This window comes from Neopelma chrysocephalum, unplaced genomic scaffold, assembly GCF_003984885.1.
Source record: "Neopelma chrysocephalum unplaced genomic scaffold, ASM398488v2 Primary Assembly neopelma1_335, whole genome shotgun sequence".
Classification (NCBI taxonomy): Eukaryota; Metazoa; Chordata; class Aves; order Passeriformes; family Pipridae; genus Neopelma; species Neopelma chrysocephalum.
In genome coordinates this window covers 559483-569631 of record NW_020897998.1, presented here as the reverse complement: position 1 = coordinate 569631, position 10149 = coordinate 559483, and the positions used below count along the sequence as shown (strand labels likewise).

Below are 10149 nucleotides of genomic sequence, written 5' to 3'. Positions count from 1 at the left end.
GTGTCCCTGCTCCGGGGTGTCCCTGCTCCGGGGTGTCCCTGCTCCGGGGTGGCCGCGCTCCCACGGTCCCGGTGCCACGCGCGGCGTGTCCCGCTCAACCCCCGCGCCCTCGCCCGCCCGTCCCCGTCCTTCCGGAGCTGTCACTGAAACAACGGCCTTCCCGGCAGCCCCTCGGGCTCCTCCTCATCCCCCCGCGCTCTCCGTGGATGGGACGGGGGTGTACCGGAGGGAAAAGGGCAAAGGAGAGTTACCAGACTCACAGGGCGGAGCTGTGATGGGGATGGAGGGGTGTGAGGCTGCGGGTGTAACTCGGCGAACGCACCAAGGGGCTCCTCAGATGATGGTGGGCATCCTGCCGCCGCTGTTGTTGCGGTTGTTGTTCTTCCTGGACAGGTTCGGGGTGGCCATGAGGACGAAGCGCTCGTCGGGGCAGCCGTACTGCAGGAGCACGTCGATGCACTCCTGGCTGGAGGCCTGGCGGGCGTAGGCCAGCGCCGTGTTCCCGTGGGCGTCGCGCGCCATCACGTCCACGCCGTACTGCGGGAAGGACACGGGGGCTGTGGGAGGCTGTGGTACTGCCAACGGGGCAGCGGAATGGGAAGGAGCGGGTTTGGGAGGGACAGATTTGGATTTAAAGGAGGATGGGGACAGGGAGGAGAGGGAGCGGGCAGGATACCAGCCTGACAACGTGAGCACAGCAGCCAGGCACATAAAGGTTGCTGTGGGAAGGGGGTCTCACATGTGGAACAAAATCCGTCCCAGAGGTATTCCGAGCTAAGGGAATTTCTCCTCCCTCATTTCCTACGCTCTCCTTCCCTTTCCATCAAGGAGGAGACAGGCACAAACACATCTTATTACCCTGGTGCTGCCCTTTGAGAGCGTGCAGTGAGGAATGCCCTGTGCCAGCACATCCTCAAGGAGCAGGTGAGGGGTGTCCTGCTGAGGGACACAGCCAAAGCCCACCTTGCCCAGCAGCACTTACCCAGATGAGGAGCTGCACCAGGACCACGTTCCCTTTGCGGCAGGCCAGGTGCAGGGCCGTGCGCCCGTCCCCGTCCCCGCAGGTCTCGTTCACCTCCTCCCGAGTGCCGTGGGCCAGCAGCAGGATCACCGTCCGCAGGTCCTCCTCGGCCGTGGCCCTCAGGAGATGCTGGCCCAGAGACAGCTCCAGGCACTGCGGCGGGGCAAGGAAGAGCTTCTGCTCGTACTTCGCACGTATCCAGAGCTCCTTTTCTTCCCTAGAGAAGCCAGAGCACACGGGTCACTCTCACCTGGCGCCGCAGCAAACGGTGCTGGACCAAGGAGGAAGTTATTTATTTCCCCCTGCGAATTTCTGGCGAGAAAGCCCTCACAGGAACAGCTCACCCACACCTTGTGTTTGCAGCAGGATTTGTGTTGCCCGCCTTATTGTCACTGAGCTGTGTTACTGCAGTGCCCAAGATCCTCCTGGATGGATGCTGTGCCCACAGGGCTGTAAGATCACAACAGCCAGGAGGTCTTAAAAAACCCTGGGCTGGCAAGAGGTCAGTGCAAGAGCCCTCAGTGTCACAAAGACCAAAGACACACAGACAGCCTGGTTCCACCTTAAGGTTGGGCTGGAAAAATACATTGCACAAAACACATCCAATTTCTGTATCTCAGAGCAGAAGTAACCAAACAGGGGTGCTTTGTCCTTCTCCAAGTTCAGTAATGTTTCCAAAGGCATATGGATGGTTCCTCTGTTTGTTTTTCCAAAATTCAAACCACCAAACCAATCCTTTGAAGCGCCTTTGCCTCCTGATATATCAAAGAACTATCAAAAGCTTTCTGGGTGCTCTCAAGTTACGGGAGAACAAGGACTACAAACAAGTCCCTCCACTTGCCATTAAAAAAATTAGCATACAATTATAGGATGTGAGAGATCCAGCCCCAGACAAAGTCCCATTTAGAGGTAGCTCAGGTAATCTGTTCAGCCTGTGAAAGCCATACACATCACCTGAGCCAGGACCCTGGGCCCGGTGACAGATTCTCTGCCCTGGAGTACAAAAGGCCAAGCTCTGTTTACGCCTTTCAGCCGTGTTTACACTGCTCCCAGTAATCTAGTGTCAGGTTAGCCCTAATCTGTTTTTAAATACTTATGTAAACAGCTCCTTCCACCAGCAAATCTGGATTAGTTTTGCATCATTTCCTGGGACATGTGGAGTGACCTTGCTTTGACCTGCCTGGATGCTTTCAGGCACAGCTTCCCAAAGCTTGTGCTTCCCTACCCCGACCACAATCTACCCTAAAACAGGTCCGGGGCTTTTATTCAGAGCAAAAGTGCAAACAGAAAATTAACACAGAGAGTGCTCTTTTACATCAAACCTCTGAATGACTCCTGCAAGCTAAAAGATACACCAACCCCCTGCCCCCAACAACCCGTTTGGGGAGTTGCAAATTAACCTTTGATGGCAGGATCTGATAACCAGAGTATCATTGCAGGTATTCCAGATGGAGAGGAGGAAGAAAAGGAGTTCTGTTATCAGAATCTTTAATTCATGGGTTTTCTATTTGTATTTTTTTAAGGTAAAAACACAAACCACAACTAGTGCCACGAAAAGGAAAAAGTAACATGCAATTATCTACAATAAAACGGGCATTCTTGCAGCAGGTCTACTTCCAGTATCCACCTAGATTATCTTCAGGGATGTTTAGCAAACATCTCATATGATTTTTAACATACACAGTGGTATTGAAAGTATAACCAATACATCCACTATGTGTTTAAAATGTGCCACATTGGAAAGTGAAGTGATTCAACCTGTGCTGTTCACCCACAGCAGCTCACATCAGGGCTTTGGGCATTTATTTCTCCTATGTCCATACATCCTAAAGGCAAAATATACCTCAAACACCTACTCAATTAGTTTTTTTTAGCCAAGAATCTGCAAATCAATCCCCTTTTCCCCCAGACCATCTTTTCAGTGATAGGAAGTTTTGGCTCCTGTCAGAGCACTGGTTGTTGTGATCACCACAGCTCCAAGAAATGCCCTTTTTTTGTTTAGAAAACAAGCTGTTTGACACAAGTCTTCCACTTCCAATCAAAATTCACCTCAAAGTGTAATAGTGACGCTGTGATATGCACTAAAATACAGAGAATAAAAGCTTAGTTTAGACAGAGGCTTCCCAAGCTTTAGGCTGCTGGTTTACAAATTCACTGGCACGAATTTCTCGTTTGCCGTGTGTCGCACGGGCAATCCTGATGCCCTTGGGAGGCTTCAAGAAAGAGGGATAAAGATGCTCCAGCCCTGCTCAGGTTTATCCTACTGTCTCAAAAGGCTGGGAGAAGAAGAGAAAACCCTTTAAAAATAAATGGCACAGGAAGGGGAAAAAAATGGCACCAGCATTAGGGATGGAGATGATGCAAGTGGTCCCTCCTTAAGGCACTCCCCAGCATGATCAAGTCACCCATAACTGCTCTGCATTAACTGTGTGCTCTGCTCAGGATGCATCCCTTAACCAGAGGAAGTGTGGTGCAGAGCCTGGGAACAGCCAAGGAGACATGGAATCCCTCAGGAGATGCTGAGGCCAGCGCAGGGCCCTGCCACCAGCAGCAGGCTGTGACACGGGGCTACATTCACCTAAAAATCCTACCTTTGCACGTGGTTATTTCACCTCACTCCAGTTTCCCTTTGCAGAAAACCTGCCTGATTTTTCTTGACCACGCAGGGCACCAAAAGGCTCCATTTGTTAAGGCCCAATTCCACCTTTGGAGTCACATCAAGGGTTGTGGTGGGAACACAGCAAACACCACAAATCAAAATAAAGGTGATTCAAAAGCCTCAGTCATTTGGGGCAGCACGTCACTGACATCAGCTACTGAGTGAGATCTTATTCAACAGCACAAACTGGGCACAAGAAAGACCCAGCATTTGGATTTTAGGGTAGAAAACTAAACCTTGTCAGAGGTAGCAGGAGAAGCACACTCACCCAGCCCTCACGGAGAGCCAAAAATAGAGGGGCTGTTTTCCAGTGACCATCTAGAAAGGCAACGCCCACAAACACCCTCCCTCCATCCCTGGCACACACCATTTAATTTGGATGGGAAGTCCTGGGGACTTTCCTGGGAGACAGCTGCAGCTCCGCCGCTGGCATCCATCTCCCAAATCCTGACAACAAGACATAAATACTGTAATTGTTGCTCTGATGCCCCAATTTCACTTCTGGGATCCACAGCTTGTCTTGGTCGAGGTTTCATTTCCCCCAAGGAAGGCCAGTCCAAGAGCAGAGTTGTCAGCAGTAGATCACTTAACCTCATTGCAGCTCCCTGGAGGACCACTGCTCACATCCCCTCTTAGTTAATGAGCTAAAAAATGAATTATTGGAGCGGTCAGCAATAAGCAGGAAGAGGAGGCACAGTGTTTCATTTCAGCCAGCACTGACATACCTTTAAATAAATCAACTGAATAAGAGTACAAGGAAGTGTGAGGAAGAGCAACTCATCAGGAGAAAGACACCAAACCAATCCCTAAAAATAAAGGCTAGTAAACATTTCCCTCGTTTTCTTCCCTTAGCTGTAATCCTGGCAACTCCAAACCACCCCCTCAGTACCAGAGATTGTCAGTTGTAGTTGTCAAAGCCAAAACAAGACTCTTTGAATGAACTTTTAACAGTGGAGTCCTTTTCTCAGGACCAAATTAAAGCCGGTGAGCAGGAGAGGCAACATCTCCATGCACTCAGATGGTCCCGATGATTTACCAAATGCTGGAGAATATCTGAGCTGCCTCTTCCTCATTTGTATTAAAATGAATAGGTTATAACCTCCTAGATAAACTCAGAGAAATTAAGAACAGAGTTCCAAGACTTCCTTTGAGCCTTTTATCTCTGAAGTTCTGCGTTCTAACCCAGCTCGCTGATACAAACTCCAAACCTCACTGGTTACACAAGGGGCAAATACAAGGGGCAAAATACTCTGGGGAACCAGGAATGAGTCACTGAGCCTTGGCCAAAGCCCTCCAAGCTCTCTGCTCTTGCAGGAGTCTCCATCACCCGTGAGCTCCAAGTACACAGAGTGGTGTGAATAATGAAATCTCTGTCGTGGCAGCAATACTGTACATAGGTAAAGGGTTATTAGAAACAGATGAAAATTTCAGTTCTCAGTTTATTTTGATCTAATTAGGTGCTTGCTTCTCAAGATAATGTCCAATTATTTAAATTACTCTGCCAGCCACACCACATCATTATTATCTGGAAACATAAATACTGGGCCCTGGGAGGGGGGAGGGCTAACTAGGGAGCATCAGAGGATAGAAAAAGCAGATTTGCTTCCAGCACAGCTTCGCTCCAGGAGCTGCACTGCATTCCCCACTTGTGGTTTGCACTGCAGTTGCTCCTTGAGGAGCCCATGTCCTACAAACCTCAGCCCCACAGAGCTCATTGAGCTTTACACCCAACAAATCCAACCAGGAGCCTCATGCTGCTGGTACCCACCCTCCATCCTTACTCCTCCTCGCTCCTGTTCACCTCTGCCTCCACTTCCATGGTCCCTCACATATGTTTGGTGGGGAGGCATGAAAGGCAAGCACCAAAAGGATTTGCAGGGTGGAAAAAAAAGTCATGTTCTTACATTGACCCAGAACTGATTGTGTGGATGGACATCATGTGGATGGGGACCCTGAGAACTTGCCATCAGAATTCCACAGCTCCAGCACAAGAGCAGCCAAAGCAGTAACAAGGATGACAAAAATGTTGTGTCACTCACTCAGTACCCAGAATTACCCAGTGCTTGTTAAAAAGCTGGATTGATTTTTGAAGGTTGAATCAAAAAGACAATGGACAGCAGGTATTTATCATGGAAGAGCACTGATTTCCCACCACCTGAGATACTGTGCAGGCTTGGTGCAGGCACTTTGGAGTGAAGTTTTACCCTCCACACCTCTGACAACAGTAAAAAGTTCTTGAAATTTTTTACCTTTTCTTCTCACTTCCTAAAGAAACTAATTCTGTAACAGAGGAGGCCTCTAAAGGTTCTCTCCAGTGTGGCTGTGCAGGTGCTGTGCCCGTGTGTTGCCATTTCTGGTTGCTCACTGAAGTACAACCGTTCAACGCCGTAGTAACCTGGCCAGCTCAGCAACAGCACTGCCAAATATTCTCTCCTGTTGGCCAGCTGACAAGGTTAATGCGTCTCTTCCAAGAAAATGAAGTAAATCTAACCCCCCTGTACCTCCCAAACTCCTGGAAGAGCCCCAGAATGTGTCATTAGCCTCGTGGTCCAGCTTGCAAGAAGCCATCACCTAATGGCCAGTGCTGGGCAGCTGGTTGTGCTGGGGCTTCCCATTTAAGCAGCCCCCTCTGTGATGATCCTGACAGGGATGCAATGTTGGGATGGGTAAAAGAAAAACGTTGGGGAGGGAGGGATGGGATTGAAATGTTGGGAAGGGTTCCTGATGTTTTTAATTGCAGCAGCGAAGGGGGGAGAAGAAGCGAGGGCGAGAAGAAAGGGCTAGCAGCAAGGAATTTCCAAAGTGTCTTCCTGCCCCGAGCAAAGCAGGAACTGGGAGGAGAGGCATGGAAGAGGAGCTGGGAACAATATGCTGAGAAAACACAGGGGCTTCCTCTCTCTGCAGGAGAAGACCCCGGTGTATTGCACGGCCAGTGCGTAGCAGCTGAGTGGTTCGGGCCCGCATGCCTTATCTGCCCGGCCCCGTTGCTAAGGGGGAGAGTGCACAGGCCCACCAGGGATATGCAGGTCCCTGGCAAACAAGAGGGCTCCAGACAGCAAACAAAGACCGATGGGTATTTGTTCCTTAATTACGGAAAAGCTCTTCAGAAACAGACCACTGTAAATCCCGCCCGCCCGGGAAAAGGCCCACGATTTATGCACGCTGGGGCAAAGAGGGAATAAATATCTCTCTGGCTCCTGATCAATATTATGAGTGTTTTGCCAACCTACAGGGTGTTTTATGAGCTGTAAGGACAGAAAGGGATCATTAATAATTAAATAAAGTCAACCTATTAAGCTTATTACTTGTTACAAGTTAAACATCCCTGACGGACGAAGACCAGCCCCACAGGAAAGCCACAGATCAGCCAAGCCGTGCCTTGCCTTGGACTCTGCTCCAGGGCTGCCTCCAGTGAGCAGTGCAGTGACCCAGCTTGGAAATGATTTCATTACTGTCTGATGGGGAACCTGTCTGGCTGAGGACTGTGTTCAACCCACTCTTCAACCTGCACATTTCTGTCCAAGAGACGGAGAAAGACAATTCAGTGCTGCATAAACATGCCAAATTCAGGTTACTTCTCCTGCTATCAGTCCTATTCAACCAAACCAAACCAAAACACCAGCACCAAAAGGCACAAATCCCTACAAGTGTCCAAGGCCAGGTTGGACAGGGCTTGGAGCAACCTGGGCTAGTGGCAGGTGTTCCTGCCCATGGCAGGAGGTGGGACTGGATGGGCTTTAAGGTCCCTTCCAGCCCAAATCATTCTGGGATTCTGTGAAATAAAGGTGGTTTCCCACCAGCAGCACCTTGCACTGCCAGGGACCTGTTTTCTGGAGCCCACAGCTCAGGACCTTCTCCACCATCAGCTCTACTATTCCATTTTCCAGTTTTCCTTTTGTGGCTGTGTGTTTAAGGGAAATAAAACCCTACTGTGCATGAGGGACAGAGATCACTCACACGTGCAGAGCTGAACGTGCTTCTCGAATTAATCACACCTTGCCTGAGACTCACCAGTATCGTCGTAATTCACATTCAGTGGAGCTTCTCCACCTTTTTCCCTCTCTCCTGACAGCATCCCCTCCAAAACAGCTCCAAAGCAGCTGCTTTTTCTGCACCTCTAAGTTACCCCTCCAGTGATGCCACAGAGAAACCAGCACCTCTCCTTCAAGTGTTAATACACCCTCAGGATTTATTACTGCCCAACATTAATGGCCAGCCTGGCCAAGACATCAAGGTTTACTGACTCCAGGCTTTCTAGATAAATATCCTGCAACTGTGGGCTCTGATATATCACAGAAAATTGCAGTCAACTTATGTTTTCATTGCGTGACACTCCATCTAATAATTTTTAAGGTATCCTCGATAAAATATATCACACCTGAGGTTTATTCCTATGAAGTTAAGCAAAAACTATGTGACACATAATGGTGGGGGATACTGTGGGTGCTAAGAAAGGGCTTATTAAGCTGAGAATAAAGATCCTAAAGGTGACAACTGTAAGCCCTGTAAGCTGGTTAAGTCTTTTCTCAATACAAATCCAAGCTTTTTGTTCTGTGCAAATATGTGAAATGAAAACAGTCCCCAGAGATGTAATAAAAAGCTTGAAGAATGCCACAAATTGTACTTTCCCACTAACCCTATATGCCTCAAATTTTTTAAACAGCATTGCCAGCAGTATTTCAGAGGGAAAACCCCAAACAATGGTGAACCCTAAGGTTGTAGAGCTCCCCATTGTCCAGAGGAGGCCACGAAGATGATTAGAGGGCTGGAGCACCTCTCCTATGAGGAAAGGCTGGGAGAACTGGGATTGTCCAGCCTGGAAAAGAGAAGGCCCAGGGGTGACTGTGTGGGTCTAGACATGAGTGGGCTGCTTCCATTTCTTGGGTTGTCACACTCAGGCACACCACCAATGTTACCTAAAAAAAGCCAAAAGCTGCTCTACAACAGTTGCATAGAAACGCTAAAACCAAGGAGTATATTTGCTTCTTGCTTGTTTTAGTAATAAATATATATATGCAGGGAATAGTAATTGGAAATATGCACCTAATGTATTTCATTATTCATGTGTAACCAGACTTAACCTGATGTCTTAAGTGTATAAATCAAATTGCATTGTGCCAGTACCTAAACACAGACTGGAAATTTCAATTTGCAATTTGATATACAGTCACTCAGGTTAGAAGATTCCATTAATTTGCAATTTGTTAACACTAATTTTCTCCTATAGGAAGGCTATACTTAATGCAGTAGCACTTTAAACAGAGCTCAAGAAATCATTACATACTTTTTTCCTTTTTTTTTTTTTTTAAAGGAAAAAATATGAAAATCCTCTTGCACAGTATACAAACATTTCAGTGCACAAATCTCAACAATCTGTGCCAGGCGAGGGGTGGAGTGAGGTGGCAGGATGTCCCTCAGCCCCACGGCTCCTCCCGTGCCCTGACCATCAGGGCACATTAAGGACTCTGTGACACAGCTGATGTGATCTGCCTTGGAACAGATCCCAGCACAATCAGAGCAGAGAGGAGAAATGGAGCTTCTCCTCTGCAAATCGTGCTGGAAAGTGGAGAAGGGGCAGAACTAGGAGTGCACCAGCACCTTCTAAACAATGAGGGGGGGAAACCCCTCCAAGGGCTGCCCAAAGGGTGACAAACCTGCAGAGCAGGCTACAGAGAGCTCAGATGAGGGCTTGCTTAGCACACAAAGGTGGCTTCAGTCAGAGAATCATTAAGATTGGAAACGACCTCTAAGATCATCAAGTCCAATTGAAAATGGAACAAAATGTGCTGTGGGCTCCAGGAGAAGCCAATCTTCACCCAAGGATCAAAAACTGGAAGAGGAGGGGCTGATCACAACGCTGCACAAAGACCTCCCAAAATTTACTTGACAATTTTGATCCTTTGTTAGCAATAACTCCCACAGTTTGGTTTACAAGGAAAAACAAAAGCCCTTTCAGGGGGCTTTAATATTACCTTAATTCCAGCAGAAGCAATAAGATGACACTCTTTGGAGTATTTGGGAAAAAAACACTCTCCAACATTACACTGAATTTATGTAAGACATAAAAGAGAAAATACAAGTAATAAACATTGTATTAGAGCATAGACTGTGAAGAAAAATGCATTTGGAGCAGCAAGCAAATAAAAACAACTGCCTGCTCTGCACAAGTCAGCAGTGGGAGGCAGCAGCGTTTGCAGTGGGAGGTCTGAGGGCTGGGGACCATGGGCAGCATTTCTGGGACACACGTTGATGCTACAGGGACCTCTCCACTGCCCAACTCTTCCCAGATGACTTGGAACCCTCCCTTCTGCTCTGCTCACCTTCCAGTGTCTCCTCACCTGCAATTCAAGAATCACAGAATTGCTGAGGCTGGAAAAGACCTCCAAGATCATCAAGTCCAGTCTTCAACCCAATACTGCCATGCCCACTAACTATGGCACTGATGCCACTTCCAGCCCTTTCCTGAACA

At 48.3% G+C, this 10149-nt stretch overlaps 1 protein-coding gene across 10 annotated transcripts in view; it reads right to left on the bottom strand.

Moving 5' to 3' along the window:
• Nucleotides 1-10149, bottom strand: part of AGAP1 (ArfGAP with GTPase domain, ankyrin repeat and PH domain 1) — a 301541-nt gene that overhangs the window by 1820 nt on the left and 289572 nt on the right. For 9 of the 10 annotated variants that reach the window (XM_027705461.1, XM_027705463.1, XM_027705467.1 and 6 more), the window contains 2 exons: nt 983-1238; nt 1-537 (listed from right to left, as the gene is read on the bottom strand). The exon at nt 1-537 is cut by the window's left edge and continues 1820 nt beyond it. In XM_027705461.1, the coding sequence (XP_027561262.1) occupies nt 334-537; nt 983-1238 (460 nt within the window). In that variant the 3' untranslated portion in view covers nt 1-333. Of the gene's footprint in view, nt 538-982; nt 1239-9796; nt 10019-10149 lie in introns of those variants that run through there. The other variant, XM_027705469.1, reaches the window with a different exon arrangement.